This window comes from Macrobrachium nipponense, chromosome 10, assembly GCF_015104395.2.
Source record: "Macrobrachium nipponense isolate FS-2020 chromosome 10, ASM1510439v2, whole genome shotgun sequence".
Taxonomy (NCBI): Eukaryota; Metazoa; Arthropoda; class Malacostraca; order Decapoda; family Palaemonidae; genus Macrobrachium; species Macrobrachium nipponense.
In genome coordinates this window covers 95,790,381-95,815,780 of record NC_087204.1, presented here as the reverse complement: position 1 = coordinate 95,815,780, position 25,400 = coordinate 95,790,381, and the positions used below count along the sequence as shown (strand labels likewise).

The 25,400-nt window shown below is 37.7% G+C and overlaps 2 protein-coding genes across 2 annotated transcripts in view; both read right to left on the bottom strand.

Moving 5' to 3' along the window:
- LOC135223774 (bone morphogenetic protein 2-like) overlaps positions 1–10,034 on the bottom strand; it is a 43,676-nt gene extending 33,642 nt beyond the window's left edge. The window contains exon 1 of the mRNA XM_064262552.1: positions 8,172–10,034. The gene's annotated coding sequence lies outside the window, so the exon portion shown is untranslated. The remainder of the gene's footprint in view (positions 1–8,171) is intronic.
- A 10,893-nt stretch (positions 10,035–20,927) lies between these two features.
- LOC135224051 (zinc finger BED domain-containing protein 5-like) lies at positions 20,928–21,692 on the bottom strand. The gene is made up of 2 exons (XM_064262968.1): positions 21,395–21,692; positions 20,928–21,313 (listed from the first exon to the last, which is right to left on the bottom strand). The coding sequence occupies exons 1-2, from the start codon at positions 21,690–21,692 to the stop codon at positions 20,928–20,930; spliced, it is 684 nt and encodes a 227-aa protein (XP_064119038.1).
- Positions 21,693–25,400: the final 3,708 nt, after the last annotated feature.

The window sequence follows — 25,400 nt, the reverse complement described above, 5'->3', positions numbered from 1 at the left end:
ATCGCACTTGCCAACTTCAAAGAAAACTTCCGCTTCTTTTCATGCGAAGTGCCTCTCTTTCCTTTCGAATAAGAATGCAGACCATTGAACTTTTTTTTAAGGTGGGATAAAGGGGTTTCTTAGTACGTATTCCTTGGAGTATTACACAGATCGAGCTCTTGCGAAGTGTTTCTGCTGCTGTTATTTTTCTGGTTCTCATGTTAGCGAAATTTCTCGAGAAATGTTAAACAGATCTCGTTGAACGTCTTTTTCTCTTCCTCCCCCAACACTCCTTGCTATTATAATTTAGAAGAGTTTAAAGAATTGTTTCCGTTGATGAGAGAAATGGGCGATAACTTTAAGGAACAGTTTTTCTAGTCACGTTTATGGAATGGAAAAATGACATCCAGCATTCCCTTTAAAGCATGCAATAGGCATACTCTATATTGGTTTGCACAGAATCAAATAGGAAATGACTTATGACCTATCCAAATGTTCCATAATAACTCGAATATCAAGTTCTTCATTGCCTGAGGAACAATGAAAATTGGTAAACGTTACGGCACGTAACAAACAAAGATATAACTTTTGTTCCCTCTTTTCCTTTCCAGAGTAATTTTAAGACTGACAAAGTAGTATTAGAGGTGATTTCATGAAATTTTTAGGGAACTTATTTTGAGTGACAAAACCATCAATGATCGCATGAGGGTTTCAAGTATATGGGAATGAATTGACCAAGGTTTGGTGTATGTCAGCGGGTTAGCCAATAGCCTGTACTTGGAATGGCAATGATATGGTGATGCAGAAAGTTTATTATGTACAACTGAATTAGCGTCAGAAGCTATCACCCTACCCCACCTCTCTCTCTCTCTCTCTCTCTCTCTCTCTCTCTCTCTCTCTCTCTCTCTCTCTCAGATTACTTTATTATGTAACGAAATCGATCTCGATATTTAGCCATAAAAAGTAAATAAAATAGCATGACAGAATATGGAATCTGTACTATTGATTTCATTTTTTAAACTAAATAATTGTGATTCCAAAGTGGCGGTAGATAGGACGACAACAGTCCACGTTAACTATCTTTGCCCTATTACCTGATTTTGTAAAAAAAGTAAAAGATATTTCATAAAACCATAACGATGTGGTTCGATGTACGCATACGAACAATTAGAGAAATAAGTAATTAATAACCAATAATTAGATAAATAAATCAAACACAAATGCAGAAATTATTCATAGTCCAAGTTTCTTTTATGATACAAGAAGAGGACGATATAATTGGCTTATTTAATTTAATTAGAAGTGTCGTTGAAGTGCCCTGTTTCTACAGTGACATATAGGTAAATGGCACTTGGCAAAATTTGTCGTGCAATTTGGTGATTATATGTAATAACATTAATAAAGGAACCCCATATAATGACACGTAACAGAAAAAGATAACAATATGAACTTCATTTGAGAGAGAGAGAGAGAGAGAGAGAGAGAGAGAGAGTAAGGAAAGCCGCAATACCTGGCACATTTCTCTAGCGAGTCCCCCAAACGAGCAGCATTAGTGTTGCACTGGTGTGCAGTCGAACGCGGAAAGGTAATGTTTATTTTCACACCTGTGTTTCTGGCTAGACAGACCAACTTCTCTGACCTCGGTTATACGTGTAACCCCCACCCAGTCCCCATACCCACTCCCCCTCCCGACATACCCCTCCTCCTTCCCTCCCCTCCCTACCCAGCAGTATCCAGTACCCACCGTGCTGCCTTATTTTAATACCCCACTGTGAACAAGGACATGACGAAGGTACGTATCAACACATCCGTATCGATGGCTGATGTACCCTCTGTATTATCTTCCCATTATTATTATTATTATTATTATTTATTATTATTATTAATTATTTATTATATTATTATTATTATTATTATTATCATTATTATTATTATTATTATTATTTATTATGTTTATTTTAATTATTATTTTAATTAAATTATTATTATTAGCTGAATTAACATTCTCATTTTGCCGCAGGACGGAAGAATGAATTATATATTTATTCTAAGGTAATTGAAATTATAATCTTAAGTCGTGAAGTGAACATTGTTTACTTTATATGTAGAAATAAACAGAACTGTTATCACAGTTTTTATTATCAAAAGACAAATAATTAACATTTTCATTCTTCTGATCAAGGGACGAAGATTTGTATAGTTATTTTCAAATTGAAATATTGAATTTGTGCCATGGAGTGCGCACTGTTTATTTTTTTCTTATGTTTAAAGAAAGAGACGTATATATGCTTTAAGGTCATACAATACTGGTATGTTTTATGCATGTACTGTGATTTTTCGCACGTAGGCATACAACGCAAAAGTGTTACTTTTCCTTATGGGAATGTGAATTGCAATGCTGATTAATACTGAGATTTACATATTCAGTGTTAGTCAGACAAGTTATGTTGCTTTTTATCTTGTCACTTGATAAATTTGTAATAAGTTTTTAATTTTTGAAAAAAGATTTATACATTGTGCGTCTACCTTTGGAAATTCACTAAGTTGAAGCTCTTGTTGACTATTCTCCTTAACTTGTTATTTGTAATTATGAAAGTCTTTAGTTTTACCAAACGCCCTCCTCTCTCTCTCTCTCTCTCTCTCTCTCTCTCTCTCTCTCTCTCTCTCTCTCTCTCTCTCTCTCTCTCTCTCTCTCTCTCTCTCTCTCTCTCTCTCTCTCTCAATCTAGTTATGAAAGAAATCTGAATGAGCTGAAGAGAAACAGCCCTGAATCATTTTCAGCTGAGCTACAAGTCAAATCGATATTATATCCTGATAACTTTCAAAAGCGTAGAGTAAATTCAAATGGATAAGGTCCGTAAGCACCTGCTTCAAACAAAAGTAGTAGAATCGTCTATTTTTGCCATCTGTTCCAATATATTATATCACCTACAACCCAGTCACACTCAGAGCAAAAGGACTCCTAGGATGGACTTCATCTAAAGAGGTTATATCTTGTAAAGGGTAACCTCAGAAGCTGACCCCAAAACGCAGGAGGTTATCCGGAAGTACGACGAACGTCATTGGTAGAAAGATGTAGTCATCATACGAACTGACCTCTGCTGCAGTTGCCAATCATTAGTCTGCTTGCCTAACCGACTTATTTGACTCTCCCCCCGCCCCTACCCCCTTCTCTTTCTCTATATATCGCTCTCTCTGGAAATTTAGCGAAAACTCTCCTATAGTTCCCTTCCCTTTTCTTCTTCAAGGTATCCGGGCTAGGAAAGAAGTCCCTCTCTGCGTTCCTCTTTCTCCTTTTTCCTCTTCTGCTTCTTCTTCTTCTTCTTCTTCTTGAGGGCGTCGAGAAACAGAAAGAGGTAACTCCGCATATTTCCTTCAGCATCATTTGTTGCTTCGGAGAGAGAGAGAGAGAGAGAGAGATGCCTGGGATAGTGATATGCAAAGAATGAAGCCGAATGCGTTTTCCCAGAATGCATTTGGCCGGACCCCAATAAATGCCAAGGTCATCTGTAAGTTGGAGCTCTGATCTGCACAACTAGATCAACCATTAGTATAGAGGGAGCTTCTGTGTTGGAATTTTATTTGCGTTATTTAAAATATGGGTAGCTTCCACTCATCAAGGTAGATGGGAAATTATGATAAAGGCGGATTTGAAAAACGGGGGGATGTTTATTCGTATCATGATCAATATAATAAAAAATTAGACTATTTTTTTTACATGATACTCAAGTCCTACTTGCCCCAGGTTTCAAGAAAAGAGTAACTGAAAGGGAAAAAAAGGAGCTTTATCCCAAAGGAATCTGGAGTCCTGTATCTCAAAAGAGGGAATGTAATAATAAAAAGAACACAATCGAAAATAAAATTTGTCATCTTACATAAGCAGACCCTGATTGAATATACAGCTTCTGAGGTAAATATCCATGATAATCTATTGCGATGTTAGACTGACATAATCCTAACGGCTGATAATTGAAAATTAATCATGGATGATGCATCCTTGTTACATAAATATTAACTTCTGTTCCATGCCTTTTAGGACTTAGCACTGAATTGATACTTCCAACAAACAAGTAATTTAGTTATGCATGCAAATAACGCGCAGAAATGCAGTTTATCACGTATTATTATTTATTATTATTATTATTATTATTATTATTATTATTATTATTATTACCATAATGAACAAGGCACTACGTAATAGATGTTCATTGTGAAAACAGTCGATAACAGAAAATACAGTAAATAGACTTTATTATTCATCAGTAAAAAATAGATCGTATTAATAACTTTACGAAAAAAACAATAAATAACAATACCGAACATAATTACATTAACTGTTGAATGAAAATAAAAAATATAGATTTTAACAAATGATTACTAAACATATATGTATATATACATATGTATACACTACTAGTATGTAAAGAAATTAATCATTAAATAGATAGATAAAAAGAGGCCATATCAGAGAAAGACGTTTGAATTCATTGGTTATTTGATCACCATCCTCTTTAAGGCTTCTAAATGTAACGCCTAAGGTAACTCAGCACTCGTAAATGGCAGTAGAGCTACTCATATCAATTAAGCAACATGTGATTTAGAGGTAAGGATGCTGTTTACTTATATATTCAATTACAAGCAGGCAAAGATGTGTGGATGTGTAAATGAAACAAGTTGTTATGAAACAAATATAAATTATTAGAATTTTTTGGACAATCCTGGTATATATACATAGTATAACACGTCCTTACCGATGTATATGTATAAAGAAAGAGACAAATATGATACGTTTAACTACGAATATATACCCTGTCACGTCTTGGTTCTGGTCGACCTGAATTTATTAAATTCAGCAAAAGAGTTTAGTTATGTTCTCTCTCTCTTGGAGTTGTTAAATGTTGTTTTAATTAATGTTATTGGTGACTGTTATTTCAAAGTTAAATGAATGAGTGATTTTTCTTCTTAACCATAATAGATGCAAGACCCTGGTTGATTACTGTATCAACAGACAGGATGACTATTAACACTAGTCCAGTCATTATTATTATTATTATTATTATTATTATTATTATTATTATTATTATTATTATTATTATTATTATTATTATTCGTGTTACTGTTCCTATTTTTAATGTAAGATATCGTCCAAGAAACTGATACAAACTCAGAATATAGCAACAATGAAAGGGTGGATACACGAAAATCTCTAAAAAAATGATGCTATATTATAACCGAGTATAACCATTTTAATAAAATGAATCGATGATGGTTAGTTATGTACGATTTGACTAATGTCTACGTATATTCAGCGTTACCGGGTAGGTTTTCGCTTCTTTCTTTATTCTAAATCGTTCTGTACGTATGTTCCTTTATTCTGAAAAATAATTATACTTAATGTTATCAATATTATTTACATATGTAAATTTCCATCATTAGCGTTACCTCTTCGTGCATTGTTCAACATTTCGTAAAACATGACGCAAAGAAGGGAAGAGGGATAATCGTTTATCGTATTAATTACCTATAAATAACCCATTACCTAGTAATTACGTGGTTCGGAAGTCACGTTAAACCGTTGGTCCCGTTGCTGAATAACCACTGGTTCCATGCAACGTAAAAACACCATACAAACAAACAAAAATTACCTAGTAATTACCGTTATTTCTCTGGCCAACGCACAGCATTCTAACTTATGATTTATTTTTGAGCTGATAATAAAAAAAAGGAAAAATTCTTTCTTATTACGACACGTATTTAATATTATCTCATGTTACATAAATGATACATGGTAACAGTTGCCATAACACAGATTTAAGGTCGTCTAATCTTAAACGAATTATATATAGTATAAACAGTTAACAAGCCATACTTGGGTGCAATTTATTTTGTTGTAATGTGCAAATTATAAGTTTCAGGCTTGTTCCTGATACAAGTTTGCTAATTTTATTCATGAGAGCTATTAAATAATAATTACGAAACGAATCTGAAAGGAAATTACAATGTACATGTTTTCCACTGACCCCGGTGCTTCGAACACCTGATTTTTATTTTCTTTTTGAATACCACGCATCCCTCGTGCCCTGAATTCCTACTGTAAAAGAAAAAAGTTGACCTGGGGTGACCTGGACATTTATAACAGTCGCAGGAGCAAAGTTATGTTGGGTTAGGATTCACTGGCTCCTAACTATAATCAGGGCAATTTGTGGGTCGAAGGAGCCAAGAAGTAACCAACTTCTGTAGTTTTCCAGGATCTCTTTAAAGTCATTATTTATTTCCTATTCAAATTGTTAGCCACTACTACTGATACCACCACCACCACCACCACCACCACCACCACTAATAATAATAATAATAATAATAATAATAATAATAATAATAATAATAATAATAATAATAATAATAATAATAATACCATTATTATAGAGCAAGATAGCATGTGCAAGATTCACCTCTTTTAGATCGATAAAATTTAATCACACGAAGCACGTAAACTGAAGTCAGTTCGCATCCTAATATATATATATATACTATATATATATATATATATAGTATATAAATATATATATATATATATATAGTATTATATATATATATAAATATATATATATATATATATATATATATATATATATATATATATATAATATATATATATATATATATTGAAATAATAGGTTGCTTATTACATTAAACACGTAATGACAGCGCCGCGTCTTTGTGTTTATAAAAGAAGATTCTACTCTTCAAGCTTAAACCATCGCCTGGCATCTGTTTCATTATTCAACAATTGAAAAAATAATATCAATAAAATTATTAATATTCAAATCATATCACCAAGCTTTTTCAAATCACGAGAATTGCAACAGTATAGTTTATTTACAAATATGAATTTACAGCTAATGGTTGGTTATTTCCTCTCTCAAGTAAGCATCGAGATTCTTTATGTGGTGTAATTTCGTCTATCTTGTTCTGTCAGACTTTTTTTATTTATTTATTTGCTTTGGTACGTGCATTACTTGTTAAATTTCTTCCCTTAATACCTTAGGCCTTAGGAATTAGATGAGTCTTTAACAAGTCTTCCTTTATCCAGATAATTGTATAGTCTGATATACAAGCACACATCTACGTACGTACACAGGTTTAACTGAAGGTTTGAAAATTCCTTTAATTTTGTCTTTCGGGGATATTAAGCAACAACATTTACCAGCAGAAGATCTGCAAACACATTATTCTTACAATATTCTATTCAAAATAACCTCTTCTGTATTGCCTGTATAAAAAAAAGAACACGCGTATGTCGACAAGATTAAGATGCTTTAGCTTCGTTTCGCATTTCGGCCAGTACGTACTTCCGTGTTTCTCCTCGAGAACTAGTTTAACCTTAACCTCTGAATGAACTAGGGCCTTAGTTATCTCTCCTTTAGGGGTGCCTCTTATTTATGAAGAGTTTCTGTCATTTGCAATGATCCCGTCAGTAAAATTTTGTTCTGGGGAAAAACTGCGCTGACGAGCAACACTCTTTTGTTTCAGCTAAGTGATAAGAGATTCAGATACCAATATGCATGCGTATTATCTATTCGTCCCTTGTGTCTGTGTGGAAACAAGTCACAATAATCTCATTATTCCTTCTCAGATTCATTCATAAGAAAGTACATTTAATGGTTAGCTGTACTAAGTTGCATTTTTCATTACGTGCTTGTTCTTTACAAGGTCCAAAGAAAAGAGATTACGAACTGCACGTGAAAAATCATGTAAAAGGAAGTGAAAATGGCAGGAAACGTTCCATATGAATGTCCTTCATTTTCGTAATTCGAACAATTCTTCCTTAACAGTCCTAAATATTTTTTTCGTACGTTGGCCGAAGGGAAGTAACTTACATCAATACGTTTGTATGTGCGCAAGAGTTGCTGACATTTATACACATGCAGGTTTTGACACTTTACGCAAGAAACAAACACGCACACATTTATATATCTATATATATATCTATATATATATATATATATATATATATATATATATATATATATATATATATATATATATATATATAGAAGTAAACGTAGTATATAACTGCATGTGTTTATGCAAACAATGAAAATCCTCTTTGTAACAATGAAGAGGATTTTGCTCTATTTACAATATCATATAAGTCAAAGGCAGGTGAAAAACGAAAACCTCATTTGCCTTACCTGTCACTTACGAAGTTACGTTCTTAATCCTGTAAGCGACTCCCTCGATTCTCCTTTCGTGTAAGTGTATGTCTGCGTGTCAATGGTCGTAGGTTTATAGAAGGGGCGCCGCCAGTGGCCGACCTTTTGTCGATCACATCCTCACAGGTTTCGGAAACTAAGGAGCCCCCAGCGAACCAACCCAGGTATGACAGGTACAGAGGAAAGGAATCACACTCTACACGTTTTAAATCCAGAGGGTAATTGTAAGATGAATTTAAGATTTTTTTTTGGGGGGGAAGGGGGGGGGGGGTTTAAAACTGCTTCGAAGCTCGTGTACACCTGCGGAATTCTAACGTCTCACGGAAGGCCAGCCTTCAAGCTGGCTTTAGAGAAAAATCACACTCTCTTTTCAGGACGAATTAAGAGAAAATGTATAGATTTTTCCTTTGCCTCTTTTGATTCTCATGAGACGGCGGTCTCCATTGTGGAAAGGCGAGAGGGGGGCGTGAAATTTTGATGGTACCACTTCTCAAAAGCACTCTTTAAAAGACAACACTTAGAACTGCAATGATAATTCCCGTTTCATCAAGGTCTCTCTTATTTCTATTTTGACTTCCTGCTAAGCACCAGGTCCTACACATTCACTGTAAAATGTAACTCTCGCTTCCACAGTAAACATTAGCACGTATTGTGAGATATTTTTTTCCACGCGCAAAATGCAATTCTCACTGCAAAATGGCCGTCCAATCACAGATAGCCAAATGGTGTGAATTTTTGCACTCGACCCGAGAGTAGCTTTTCCAAAGGCCTCGGGACAGAATTCGTGTATTACCTAAGTGGTAGAAAGTGGTCTTCACTTCGACACAAGAGCAGCACCAGTAACTCTATGCAGGTAGCACCATATTATCACACCTCTCACCGCAACCCACCGTTGCCCAAAGCCATCCACTAACCTTCTGGACACAAACCAACAAAGGTCGGTGCTTTGCTGCACGTCAGGACAATGTGATGCAAAGTCGAACTTTCTGCTTATGCACAGTATTTTCTTTTATTTGCAATTGTTTCTTCGTGAAGATAACTCGGATGATATCCAAAAACTATTATTCAGAGAAAATAATTCTCAATGTTTCTTGGTCGACCCCTCTGGAACGACCTCTGGAGTTGAGTATTTGATACCAGTAGCACTCTAGCCTTCCAGGGATGGTTCCAGCGTTCCGTAGCAACAGTGTCACATGCGAGCTGCAACGCTGGAAGGAGAAATATGTTGCAGCTTCCACTTCTCTTCTCTCTCTCGCTTGAGATCTAGCGGAGACCAGAATTGCAAGATCTCTTTGAACTGGGCTCGTCTACAGACCTTGTAATTTCCGTTCCTGCAGAAGGCACTTAGAAGCAGTGTGTGTTGCCCTTTGGCACTGCATGGGCAATAGCACTCTGGAGAGCAGGGGTAAGGCTATGTGGCATCCTCGCTGCTGCTGCTGCGGTCACGGGGAACAGGTGCCTCCTGCCTCCCTCTCCAGTCGACTTCAAAGCTGCTAACCTGCACCTGGGTCCCGACAGTCGCAGCACATAGATACACACAAACTCACACACACATTATCAAACACGCACACACACACACACCCTCCACTCACAGACTTTTACCAGAATGTATCGCCACTAGACCGAAGAGGACCTAGCAGGCACAGGTGTTTCCAGTGTCCAGAAAGACCTCTGTTAAGCTCTGAGCGAGTGGTCGAGGACGTGGCAGTGCCGTTTGGGGCGAGGAGTGTGTGCGGGCAGGCGCGGGTAGACCAGAACGACAAGGCTTAAACTGGACGTCGGCGGCCGTGTGGCAGGAGTTAGAGAGAAGGCTGTAGTCGCTGTGGGTAGAGGAGTCAGTGACGGTGGTTGGCTGGTTGGACTGGGGCTCTGCCCTAGGCCCCTACCACGGCCACTCCACTCACTGGACCACGACTTCGGCGCATGCGCAAGCCCCCACCGTCCCTGGTCAGGCCTACCATACCCTGAAGGTTGTGCCGTACTACCCCGCCATCAGGCCCTCCTTCCCTACCAATTGCCTGGCGACCCAGTCTAACCCATTCATGCAAATACACATGAGAGCCCCTTTTGCAATATCCTGCAAATTTCAATCATCACTTTTTTTTTGCTCCTAAAAAAGAAATGATTCGTTCCCTTCCCTACCCTGTCATTGACCTGCTTCGAATCCTCCACCACCAACTCCTCTTCCTTCACAACCTCCTCCTCCTCCTCCTCTTTTCTCGTGTTCTTATATTCGCCTCCTCTGTGCCGTCGAAGGAAGCATCATCCCTCCTCCTCATGTATCAGTCACTTTCTTGCTGTATCGCGTCACACGGACATGGCAACTGCGCTTTTTGAGGCCATGTTGTTTTGCATGGCCGCATACTCCAAAACCAAAGCCTAGGATTACGACTCGGTTTCCATCTTGTGCTAACATTCATTGATTTAACCCGGTAAGATTAGCCACTGATAATAGTAAGAATCTACTGATAATAGAAAATGTGAAAATTATGTCAAGTAACGTTGTCTACTCTGAGGAGTCTTGAATACATTTTGATATGTTTATTTGCTTTGAGACTCATGCGCATGTTAATCATGAATAAAGGACGTCCTCACTGAAATGAAAGCAGGTCGACTATTATCATTGACATCAGTTTTCAAATAGATAAAAGAATATAGAAATATAGACAATTGGAGTTATCAAAAAAAAGATATTATTAATTACTTCATCCTTTAGCTACTGAGATACTTCGAATATTCTTGTAGAAACAAAAAAGCAAAATACATCGCCGCGTCGTACATCTACTCAGGATCCTCACCAGCAGCGCGTTAAAATCAGTACCCATCAGATTGCATAGTTCGATGGGGCCCTCCTTCCCTTCACAGGCGAGATTTGGAATTCTTTCCCTGCTTCTGTTTTTCAAACCTCTTACATCTCTTGGTCCCACTGGACTTAGTACCCCTGATATTTCGTTGACCCTTAGTTATCTATATTTTCTGCCTCACCAGAACGTAATTCTACAGCCTACACGCAAATCTACAGGTAAAAATCTTTGCCTGTGCACACTTTTTTTTTTTTACTTCATCTTTTTGCCTCTACTTCTCTCATGACCGTATGATTGTTTAGATTAAGTAGGCCTTATGCGTTGGAAAACTGATTCAAGATTATCATTTTCAATGTTGTTAAAAAAAGGAACTGCAAGAAGTCGAAGCTGACTGTGACAAAACGTTTTATTTTCAAAAAGATCTGCTTCTCGGAGAAGGTTGGTGTTAAGTCTGTATAATTCGGGGGCCTTCGCGAGCAAGGTGACAAAACTAACTAGATGGAGCGAAAGAGGAAGCGAGACGGAAAAGGACTTCAAAATTCGGAAAGTGACAAAGAAAATGGTGAAGAAAATGATGATGCGGGGAGTTTGTCTTCGATGTATATGTATTTAAAGGAATATGGATGAGCGTATACCACCATTTTCACGTATATATACGCGACGTCTTTCAGTGCGGACAATGATCAGGAAGATAATTAGTGACGACTCAAAAATCAACGCCTCATTTAAGCCCTTTTCATAATCCGATCGTGAAGATAATTAGTTACGAATCAGAAATGAAAACCTCATTTAAACCATTTTCATAATGCGAACGTGAAGACAACTAGTTACGACTCAAAAATCAAAACCTCATTTAAGCCTTTTTCATAATCCGATCATTTGACCGTTCTCATTCAAAGCTCCAATCAGACTGACGTGTAAAGCAACTGCATTCCATCCCACTTTTACTGATGCTTATTAAGTAACACCCTCTTGTTTTAGATTAGGCTTTCTAAATACCTCGAATCCCTAATTCAGTCGGGGGAGAATTCCTGCACCCACCCGCATGTTTATCAATGCTTTTATTTATACAAAAATGACTGATATGCTTTTCTCTAGCTGTGGGGTCGTGCAGCCTGATTTGTTCGTATATCTTGGGAGTAGACCCTCTTTTAAACTAGTCTTATTAAAAAGGATTGCTGCATCAGCTCCATTAATTTTATATAGAGTCTTCTCTGTTTTCCTTATCAAGGATTTATGTGTTGATAAAACTGGTAAGCAACGTGCCAGAGGGGATCGTCAAATGCTTTTCATTACTTGAGTGTGTACCCCTATACAAAGGCATAACCTAGACTTTAAGCAAGCATGACTTCTTCATATAATATATATATATATATATATATATATATATGTAATATATATAGATATATATTATATATATATATATATATATATATATATATTATATATATAATATATATACTAATATATATATATATATGATATCAGCAATAACACGCTTCTCTTAATAGGATTTGTCTCTGCAGAGACATTAATCCCTGCCACGTTCTTCTGTTGAATATTTGATAGCGATGACCTCCTCACATAAATACATCCATACCATTAGCTGCTTCACATGCTTAGGCAGAAGGCTCGTTAACAGTGCACTGAACCCTTCTACGCCCATATGTACTATTTCATTCATCCCTTTAGTGTTGCACGCACTTTTACTCTCCCTGAAAATAAAGCGCTTTCATTCCGGTACCTCTTCAACGTCAGCTGTCCAGCACTTCTTCATCCTCGCCAACACAATAATCCTATTTGTTCCTGTATCTCCACATGATCAAACCATCCCAAACCACCTGTGACTTTTTACCACTTCTCCCCATATCCACTGTTACCTCCCATACTACGTAAATAACTGATCTTAGCAGTTGTAACCTTTTTGTCTTCATTGGCAGTCATCATCGACACTCCGCTTCCATATTGGAGAATCGCCTGTATACGATTCTATCATACATTCAAACTTTGGCTTCCACAGGCAACTTCTCTCTCCTTTTGCCGATCTGCATACACGACGTTACTCGTCTTGTTTTACCAAGTCTGTAGCATTTCTTTTTCCATCGTAGTACTGATTTCCTGACTGCAATGAGCATCGGAAAGGGATGTCACCCACGAATGAGTTTATTATCATAGACAGTTTGCAATGAGGGTATGCACCCTCTAGGAATCATAGACACAAAGTTATTTAGTTTACAATAAAGTTATGCAACTTTTAGGAATCATGAGAGAGAGAGAGAGAGAGAGAGAGAGAGAGAGAGTTTCTTTTACAGTCGTTACTCAGGTTCTGGGAGGATAAAATCTCCTCTTCGTAAAAGGGTGCACTCAGCCTAATTGTTTTTCAGTGACGGGAGTCGAGTAAAGCACTTTAGAAAAAGAGAAGTTAAAACGGCTATCTAGAAAGTCGTTCCGTGTCCGAGTTAGAAGCCGCTTAAGATAATTCAAATGTACAACAAGACACTCTCCCGTTTAGTTCTGCCTGCCCCTGGCGATGGTTGGTTACATCCATGTGCGCAGGCTCACCTGGACACCTGCCGATCATGACGTCACACAACTTCTGAGAAGAGCCACTTGTGGGCCGTGAACAGGTAGGCCTAACGCGGCCGCGCGATTTCTTATCGCTTGTGTTTATGTAGCCTGTAGGCTTGCTTGTCATGGCAGTGTTTACCTTCAACAGCTTAATTAGAGAGCGAAATTTCGTTATTTCTTGGATGCAGGAGATGACAGAGTGACGTTTACAGGAGGAGCGTCAGTGATGTGCTTCAGAAAGATGAAAGGGTTTGCGCTGTCATGGTTCCAGCCATTAAGATTTTTTTTCGTCCATCAGATATCTCTCGTCTTTGACAGTGAAAGACGGTTCTTCGACGGCTTTGAATGAATGGGACGATGAATGACACAAACACATAATGAATAATAGATCCACTAGGACCAACGAAGTCATGATTTCCATCAATTCTGGAGCCTCAACCGCTGGGGGTTGTGGGGGGGGGGGGGGCGTGTGGAGGGAGCGACCAATGGGCAAAGGGGAGGGTCGTCGATTCAGAAAGTTGCGGACGCATTTCCGTAATTCATCGTTCCATTGGATGACTATGGGAAAACAAATGAAGGTCAGTTTGACCTCTATTTTCGGAGAGATTTCACGTGGAATGAAACCTTGCTAAAATTCTGGCTATTCGCTGAAATCAGTACCAGGAGACGATGAGGTAATGGCAGATACCGAAGACATTTCTCTAATTGGAGGAATCTGTTAGCTTACCTCGTGGTGAACGATAACACACAACTCTTTGGAAAAGGGTGTAGGCCTAACAGGTGCTCTTCCCAACCTTCTTAAGATCACTTTTGTCTCATAAGTTTACATGACATGTGCTTTATCTAATCTGGCCCAAAAGCCACCGGTGTATAGTCATGTTGTACGCTATCTATTTTTAATTGGTTTATCTGTTTTTTTTCCTCTTTCATTGTCATTCAGTTTTCGTCAACCGATTGATATTTCATTAGGCATGGTTTTTTTAACCTTTTAATTGGCATAGTGATTAAATTCTGGCTACCGGATTCTTTGGAAAAAAATAGCTACGAGTCAAGTTCTTAATTAAATGGAAGACCCGAAAAAATTCCTCTCTCTCTCTCTCTCTCTCTCTCTCTCTCTCTCTCTCTCTCTCTCTCTCTCTCTCTCTTCCTAAACTTCACACTCAATTTTGCGATCAGTTTATCCTGTTTTGGCTTGCAGTTTTTTTTTTCTTTTTTAAGGTTTCATCATGCAAACTTCCAACCTCCATGTTTTGAACTACATCGGTCGTAACGCCCTTCGGCTGATTATTTACGACAGTATTTATTATACTTTCGGAATGTTTTACAATTATTAGGCTCACAATTCATCCTCTGAGGGTAACATGTTCGAAATGGAAAAGGTGCGCTCTTTGTTTTCTCTCATAGGACCGGCGGAACTAAAGTAATGTTTCTCAAAACAAGTCGGACTGCTTTGTGCGAATTTACATTTGCTAGGACCCATGACCATAGTTAAGAAAATTTACACCGAGTGGCATTTAGGACCAGGAAAACATCTACCAAATTTGTTTTTCTGATTTCCATAAAGGAACACGCCAGTCATAATAGAGGAAGACGTCGAAAAACAAAAACATCGAGAGAGAGAGAGAGAGAAAAAAAAAAAGACTCATACGGCGCTCGATAAGTGGGAGACCGGGGTTATAAAAAATAGAAAAGAAAGAAATGAATTTTCGCTTGTCTCTCGGTGAATGCATAAGGAGAGGCAAGCAGAACAATGCCGGTCAGGTGGCTGCTTCATACCTGCCTGGATTCCTTATTAAGACACCTGACCTCTTACTGCTGCAAACTCTTCCCGCCAAACAAAATTCCACTGCCTACGCGACGCAACTGTATACAGAATGGCCTCCTAAACCCACTTTCCCCTCACCCCCAATCTCTTCCCCTCCAGGCCCCACCCCTCATAAGAAAAGCTCCCCATTATATATATATATATATATATATATATATATATAATATATATATATATATATATAAGCAAATACCACAGGAACATGATAGGCAGAAATCCAAGCGCTTTCGTCTTTACTAAGACATGCGTTCCTTGACAATGTCTTAGTAAAGACGAAAGCGCTTGGATTTCTGCCTATCATTTTCCTGTGGCATTCGCTTATTTAATGAAGTCACGTGCATCTACGGTGTTTCTTAATCATTTATATATATATATATATATATATATATATATATATATATATATATATATATATATATATAAGCTTTCTCTCTAGAGAGGGTGACTCTTGGATTTACTCATTTCCACCTCGTGGGATGAGGTTGCTAGACAAATGCATCTCTGAAGCTTGGGTACAACTCACCACAGTTTACTGACGACCAACTAAACAATAGACTGCGTAGGCCAACAGGGGCTTGATGGGTTTCAGTGGAACGTTTTCGTATGCCTTGTTAGTGAAGTGTGTTGATATATACTCTCAAAGAATATTTTCGCCGTCGATGACTTCTGGATGTCGTGACTTGGGTGAACCAGTCAGTCATCATTCTGTTGCTCAAAGCAGTCCACGAAAGCGAGCACAGTCTTGAAATCAGCATCACGTATCTTGAATCGATGCTTATAAAGCTGTTTCACTTCCAGTTTGGTTAAGATAAAGCAACAGCAGCGCCAATATGCAGTAAATGTGCCAAGCTGTCGAACTTGTCAGTTCCAGAGGTCCTTTATTCCTCACACACCCACCGTTGGATTATGGAACAGCCTCCCAGAGGAAGTCGTGTGATTGGAACTTCAGAAGTCCGAGCGAAGGTGAAATACATTACCACCATAGTACTATTCTCCTTTTGCATTTTAATACATCTTTAGCTATTTGTTGATTTGTCAGTTTATCTTTCTGGGTTTCCCTTTACCTCGTCTTACTTTTTAATGAACACCATAGTCTTTGGAAGTTTGAATTTCAAGTCAATGACCCCTGTGGACTTGTTCCATATGAATAGGGTTCATCTGCTGAATAATAATAATAATAATAATAATAATAATAATAATAATAATAATAATAATAATAATGAAAATAATAATAATAATAATAATAAGGTAAGATAAAAAAATATACACAAGTTTTCGACTATGCTAAGGTCCTCTTCAGAAGCACCAAACAAATATAACAAAGTTTACAAAGAAATTTTAAAAAATAGTTTCAAAAGGGGAATTCCGATGGAAAATACCAATCTGGGAGTCTTCCTTGAGTATCATCATTTCTTGACGGCGTCTTGTTGTTGTATAAGCAATTGAGTCGTTGCTGGTGGAAGGAGTAATTTCCTCTAAAAACATCTAATTGTACTAGATTGGCTGCCAGGCACTTCCGAATAGAGCGAAACTACTTCAAGTCTCTGAAGATGGATGGTCTTTCATTACCTCACTTCAGGTAGAGATCGTTTGATTATTTATTAGTCTTTTGACAAATATTCATCTCACTCTGGTGCTTATAGTAGGCGAGTTGCTGTGTACAGTATCTTGTTGTTAACAGTTGCGCTTTGAATAGTTGTATTCACCTCTCGCCTCTTCACTTCTGGCGAAGGGTTGATCAAACATTTTCATTAGCTTGACGTTAACTTAGTTTTGTTTCTACTCATGTATTTATAATTCAGCTCTATTTGATAATTTGCTGTTTCCGGACCAATCCTTACCCCCCTTCTCTCTCTCTCTCTCTCTCTCTCTCTCTCTCTCTCTCTCTCTCTCTCTCTCTCTCTCTCTCTCTCTCTCTCTCTCTCTCTCTTTGTTAGTCTATTTGTCATGTTAACTTAATTTTGTTTCTACTGCTGTATTTATAATTCAGCTTCATTTGATAAGTAGCTGTTTCTGAGCTAATCCCTATCCCCTTCTGTCTGTCTGTCTGTCTGTCTGTCTCTCTCTCTCTCTCTCTCTCTCCAACCCATATACCTAATCATTTCGCTCCTCTCTCTCTTTTAATCAACTAATAAAGAGCAAAGGACTTTCAACGATCCCATGTAAAGTCCGATGGAGAAGCTAAAGTGATCACATCCCCCAGGTTAGTTTTCGTCTCACTTCATACATAATTGCTATGGAGCAGAAAGGCAGAAAACCGTTCTCCTGGAAGCAGTAAAAACGTACCATTTGTGAGAGAAGTTGTGCGTCAATACCCATTCGTCAAGTGCTGAGAGCTGTGTTCTGGAATGCATGAACCGTGATTATCGGTAACGACGCTTTTCAATATTTTATTATTGATGTACATGAAGTCATGGGATTTTTTTTATCTATTTATTTGGTTATTTGTCTTACAAGTAAGCCCGGGTAAGGTGAAAGTATGAGAGAGTATACACGTACCATGTACTCCACAGAGTCAATCATAATTTACTCTACGGAAAGTTGAGGGCGTTCATTTTTCCATTTTCATCTAATGAGTCCTCTCTAAAACAAAGATAATCAATTCCATTAAATAACGCCCTTTTGCCCCCATTGATCATTCACTGAATCTAGAAAATAATGAGGCACGAAAAGAGAATTGACACGGAAGAAAGGAGCCGAGTCCAAAGGAAAAAACTAGGTGCCTCTCCCTGATGAGGAGGCCATGGGAAGTCTCTCTCTCTCTCTCTCTCTCCTCCGGCCCTGAGATTCGTCCCACGCATGCGCCGTGATCAGAATGAGATGTCCCTTAACTGTTGTCACATTGGAATGAGCGATCCTGCGCAAACTCATCAATTTATTCATACTCTCCATGAGTCATGCTCCTTATAGAGACCTCGTACTCATCACTATGCCACGTGAAAGGACTCGTCAAGAGGCCGCATTAATGGCAAATGAGCCATTCGCATGGAAGTAGCGACCGAGCCAGCTCCAGGGTATGGAGGGGATGGTCCCTTATCAGTCTCGGGAAGCCGGGGTATGGGCAGTCCTTTATGGGATGAGTGTGGAATGCTTTCAAATGCCTTCACTACATGCTTCCATGCTCATTTCTCCAGCGTGGGGCTTCTCGAAGGAGGTGTAGTTGTTTTCCAGACCGCTTCCACGCACGCGCAGTAACGTTTTGCCCATTCGAGGGCGCGTAGTTCTGACGGCCAGAAACTCTTTCCTTCGGAGAACGTCAACTGAGGTGGTCAGAGATGACGCACTATCGTTGCTCCTGACGTCAAACAGCTCGATCTTCCAGTGGCATGTTCAAAATTTTTTTTTTTTTTTGTCTTTCCAATAATTTGCATCCATATTTGCAAAGAAATGGGCGGACTGACGTCAGAGAGTATAGATTCCTCGAACGCTTCAGAGCATAATGTGGCATCTATACCCGAAGCGTCACGTAAAATTTGGCCCAAGAATGAGAGTTATTTAGTCTTGAATATTTTCCGAACAGGATGTTCTTTTTTTCTACTTGTTTTTCTCTATTACGAAACCATTGTATCCAAGACATTTATAAATGGTTTCTTGATGTTGTCTTGGTTGTCGTAATATTTTGAAAGGCTGAATTTCAAGTCATAAGTCAAACATCATTAGCAACAGCATGTACCTAGAGATTTTTCTCATTGGGTCTTCTCTTGTACGTGTTCATTTCCTTATGATTTTAGTGATAAACGTGTAAACCATATCTCATCTGAAAAAACAAATTTCTAGAGCTGCAATGGTACTAAGAACAGCTGATTGCTGTACGGATCAAATAAGTAAACATGTTTGAGCCGTTTTCGGTTGAAGAAGAAACCGTAAATGCAACAATCTTCACTTACGGGAAAAGTTAAGAAAAAACAGATTATATTCCTTTTTGGAGATTATGTTGTGGTAATTACCTTTATGGAAGAAGCCTTGAGGAATGCTAGAGGATTTTCATTAATGCGTCCTCCAAGTAACTTGTCTTCTTGAAGGGGAAAGAAGTATATTTTTATCAATAAAAATATACTTCTTTCCCCTTCAAGAAGACAAACTACTTGGATGAAGCGATAAAAAAAATCCCCTTATATTCGAATAATTGCAAGGCTTCTTCCATATAGGTAATTGCCTCTACATAATCTCCCAAAAGAACATATAGGAACTCGTTGCTGGCAAAAGTCTTTTAAATGTTTATCCTACATGATTTCTGGTTTTGAATTTTGAAGGTTTCACTTTACTGTAAATTTTGAAGGTAAGACAGTATGTACAAAAACAGCAGATTTTATTTACTTCTTTTTTAGGGGAATATTACCGGAATTATTAACAACTCTCACGCATTCACAGGGATGGAATAATAATTTTGTTTTATTTTTCCATTCCTAAATGTTTTAAGGAGTAATATTCCCTTTTAGCTGGGTCGTAAACATTCCTTACACGCGCGCACACACACACAAACACATAATATATATATATATATATATATATATATATATAATATATATATATATATATATATATTATACTTTTTACGACACTCGCAAAAATTTTATTTTGGAATGATAGCTCTAGAAGGGTACAACCCTCTTCCGGGGTCCTCAGCAAGTTATCAGGGAAGAGGTTGTTAGCCCGCGACATTATTATTATCATTATTATTTATTATTATTAATTATATGCATCTAGGTGGACAAGTGGGTACCAAGCCATGTGCAATCCATGAGCCTAGCAAACGTGAATCGAGCGAGCACCCTCCCACTAAGCTACAGCTTTCCCACTTTGGTTAAGTGCATCTTGACAGACGCCTTCGAGTATAAAAAAAAAAAAATGAAATGACAAACGTGAAGCAGCAAACTTGTAAAAAAAAAAGAAATAAAAAGGAAAAAAAAAAACTTCAAAGACCAGATGACGTGTGCCGGTAACTTGGACCATTAATTGTTTGTTGTAAATATTTAGCCGATGTTGAATCCAGCGCTGTCGTTATAACATACTCCGTACCCTGAGTTGTTGTTATAACACAAACCGTGCCTTGAAGTACTGTTATAACACAACTTAGCCCCTGATGAGTATTTTAGCGCAACTCATCCCCAGAGGGTCATTAACCCCCCACCTCTCCACTTATGAGGTTCTCGTAAGTTATTCTCCCACTATTTCCCAACAGGGAGGTAGTGCCGTCAGTACACCTCTAGTAGTGCCTTTGGGCGCTAACTAAATTTTGTTTGCAGTGTCAAACCGTTTTTTGTCTTACTTTTACCATTCCCGTTCCTTTCTTCAAATTTGTTGTTCAACTTCTCTAACTATTATCGTTTAGACGCAGTGGTTCTTAACCTTTTTACTACCACGCCCCCTCTAGGAACAGCTCTTTCCCTCCACGCCCCTCTTGCATCTATAGACAAATTCCACTCCCAGATTTAAAAAGAAAATGAATAAAAATGGCTTTTGGTCAATTTACTAAGCATGAATTACATTAGTGAGATATTTGACACTGCTTCTTAGCTACAGATCTTGAATACATGGTTAGTGAGATATTTGACACTGCTTCTTAGCTACCAGATCTTGAATACGTGGTCGAATGCTTGAGAGTGCACAACGTAAGTCCCCTTCAACGTTCAGGCGGTTTCTGTACTTGGTTTCGATAGCAACGAGCGTGGAAAATGCAGTTTCACATAGATATGTGGATCCAAACAGTGTTAGAATCCGAAGAGCCTGATGTGAGATCAGAGGGTAAACAGGAAGGTATTTGACCCAGAACGTCTCCAAATCCACATCTTTGAAGTCTTCTTTAGCTGTAGAGTTGAACTTCAATTCTAGAAACTCTTCTTGGACTTCATCAGCAACATCAGCTTCTTCACATTGAAATGGGTTCCTGATGAATTTCCAGGCTTCACGCCTGTCATCTATATCTGGGAAGTATCAGATGAATTCTGCTTTCAAGTCACTTAGATGAGTGATTATTTGTTGCTTTAAGTCAGAGACGAGGTTACTGTCAGCGAGAGCAGAATCCAAGTTCCTAAAACTGGCTGCATTTCCCTGCTGAACCCGACATTTCCAGAGGTCGAGTTTGGCCATGAAGGCTCGAATGGTGTCATGGTGCGTGATGATGTTGATGCTTTTCCCTTGTAGTTTAAGGTTCACAGCATTCAATGCTTCAAAAATGTCCACCAGGTAAGCTAGAGTTATCTGAAAACCTTCAGATTGGAAATTGTCATGAAAGTCTGCCTTCTGCTGTGAATCTAAAAATATTGCTACTTCTTCTCGTAGCTCATAAAGCCGTCCAAGCATGTTCCCTTTTGATAGCCATCGTACGTTCGTGTGAAAAAGCAAGGCTTCATGTTCGGATTCCATGCTCTTGTCATGAAAATAACCCATAAATGCAAAAACTTCTTTTCACCTGAGGCTCGTGACCCCCCCCCCCCCTGGAAATCACTGACGCCCCCCTAGGAGGGCGCGCCCCCCGGGTTAAGAATCACACTTTAGAGGAACTGTTGTGCTATCTCCTGGCTCCCCCTTGAGAGCCTTTTGCACTTCATCTTATTTACTGAATGTTGAATATAGAATTTAGGCCGAAGGCCAAGTACTAGGACCTACGGGGTCAAAAGGTTTGAAAGGTGCAACCTCGCAATTGTGCTATGAATCAACTGTTAGAAGAGGGTGGAGAGTAAGATGGAAAGAAAGAGAATATGAAAGGAGGTACAGTAAAATGCACAAAAAGGGGTAGCAGCTAGGGACGGACGGGACGCTGCAAAGACCTTAAGTAATGCCTACAGTGCACTGCATGAGGGGCACTGAGGCCACTACCTCCCTACGGGGTTCATCTTATTTAGCTCTGGAACTCTTTACTTGCCGTCCAATTCTCAATGCTTTGCTTGACAGCTTAAATTTTGTATACCAGTCTCTCATTATTTTCTTTTTTCTGCGCATACATAAAATAAGGTATAATTGTATGTTTTTTTTTTCTGTCGACCAAAAAACAGCACATTTTCTTGATCACAGGCTAATCACTGGACCCATGCATGTATCCCCGATCTGATATTGCTTCCTCCTCCTCCTCCTTCTCCCCCTCTCCCTCCTCCTCTTCTCCTTTTTCTACCAGTAACGTGTAACGTCCTTGTGCAAAGTTGCACCGCTTAAGACAGGAGCGAAATGTTGCAAATATACGCCACTGGCAGCCAACGCGTCCACATTTGGGCAACGCCATTTGCAATTCAGCTTCAGTTCCGTCTTTTGACACGTCAGCTTCTGGTACGCATTTGGCCAATCGGAGGAAATCGTAAAGATGGTATTTAAGTGGCAGTTTTAAAAACAGATGCACATAAATTTTGCCGCGCACGTATATACATGCATTTATAAAGAAACCTTCAGTAAACGCACACATCTTTATATTTATATATATATATATATATATATATACATATATATATTATATATAAATAATATATACATAATAATATATATATCATATATTATAATATATATATAATATATATATGTATACAGAGAGAGGAGAGAGAGAGAGAGAGAGAGATGTGTGTGTTTACTGAAGGTTCCTTTGTAAATGCATGTATATACGTGCGCGGCAAAATTTATGCATATCTTTTTTTTTTTCTAAACTGCCACTTAAATTTCATCTTTACGATTTCCTACGATATATATATATATATATATATATATATATAATATATATATATATTATATATATATATATATATATGTGTGTGTGTGTGTGTGTGTCTAAATGAAATTCACTAAACCTGGGGAATAATTTACACACAAGGGGACTTACAACTGAATAAGTGCCTTTGCCCCCGGGATAAAATTCGAACCTGGGATTCTTAGTCCAGATACAGTGATAGGCATTCGATTTCGACCTTTCGATTGCCAGGCCTCTAATTTATCCGTTTTAGTTCCCACTGGGTATAAGTGACCTCCAAGGTATAAGCAAATTTTATGAAGCAAGTGATATTTGTAGGGTGATATTTTTTTACGTAAAAAAGTCACGCGACTTTAAGCGACAAACGTTCATGGAAGTATTTGATGTACTATATACACTTTTTTAGTACACGAATTACTTTTATTTATGTGTGTGTCTATATTATCTGCATGCGCATGGATGTCGTTGTGAGTATAAAAAAAATTTGTTAAAAAATACTCATAGTAACACGAGTCTGGAAATGGATAAACAAATCAACGGTTATGAATATGTGCATATACTTAAAGATAAGTCTGTACAGAGAGCTTTCGGGAAACTGAAATTTTCCTTTTCAATCTGATTTTAAAGGGGAATCGAATAGTTTCCCTAAAACTTTCTGTACAGGTTTATATATATATATATATATATATATATATTATATATATATGTATATATAAAAAATATTATATATATATATATATATATATATATACTATGATATCATATATATATATATGTATTTGTGTATGTATGTATACACATACATAACTGTGGATTATTTCTCTGAAAGCAAAATGAGTAGTAAGAAAATGGGTACGAAAAATCACGATAAAAGAGGTGTTTCTGCTCATGATTAATGAGGTAACAAGATTTTGTGAGGGCGCTTAAGGAAACAAGTGAACGGTTGTTTACGAAAGCGAGAGTGTCGATTACAAAAAAAAAGATTAATGATTTTTATTTTTAAAGATACGGTCGGGTGAGGTGTGAGGGGCGAGGTAAAAAGAGAAATAGATGAGGCGTAAAGGATCTGAAGCAACATCCTTTAGGGTAAATGGGAGGGAATTGGCTGCCCCCTTTTCGCCTTATTTTCGAGTAAGTTAACCGTACACAATGTCACAGTTCCGCTCATAAATATGGTACTGGGGTGAAGACTCAACGAAAGTCAGGTAAATAAGTTGGTTTGATTATAATAATAATAATAATAATAATAATAATAATAATAATAATAATAATAATAATAATAATAATAATAAAGTGGGAGGAGACCTTCTTTGAGGGCAGTAGCGTTGAAAATTATAGCTGTTTCCATGGCATTTAATTTCTGTAGTCTCCTCTATTCGTTTTACAATCTTCTTTCCATCAGCATGCAGCTGGTATATCAAGTTTCCTTAGGGCATATAAAGATTTCTCTATATGTCCTTAGGAAAAGACGATTGTAAGAAGAACGGAGATCTTGGATAATAGTGTACGGTGTCACAGTTCCCGTTACGTTGATGGCTGTGCAAATGTCATCTGGATAAGCATGATTGCTAAAATAATATAATTACTTTTATTATCATTATTAACAATAAATTCGATAATTCTAATAAATATGCCACGTCCTCTGAAACGGGTTGATGACATAAAGGCAGATATAATCTTATTTGAAGCGCTCTCTTGTTAATAATTGATACGAAGCTCTCTTGCTCTGATAATGATAATGATGCTAACGAACTATACAATGTATAAATATATATAATTTATATGTCTGTATTTCCATTACTCTTCCAAGGAGGCCCAAGTCCAAATTGCAGCAATAAAGAAACCTAGATCCCCTGTGTTCCTTTGAGCTAATACTCATAATAAAGTTCGTAATGAAGAGTTCTTAATATAACATACGTCAGCAAGAAGATAGAATAAATTTGTAATAGTTACTGCAATAATAATAATAATAATAATAATAATAATAATAACAACAACGCATTTGAGAATTACCTCCATAGGCGCTCTATTTGCCTTTTTCAGTAACACAGAAAAAGCCGCTATTCGGAAAATAGAGAAGAATCTCTACAAGCGTGACGCTGCTGAAGTAGCCATTACTTTTGATAAAGTATCCTTGAGAGAGAGGCTGCTTCCCAAATAATAATGATAATATTAATACGTAGGTATGTTCAGCATGAAATGATAGCAGTTGATTTAGATAGACAACGTTACTGAATACTAGTGACATTAAGGAACGCAGTAAAAGAGGGCATAGCAGTAATAATAATATAATAATAATAATACATGTTTTGGCCTCTATAGGCGCTCTACTGACCTGT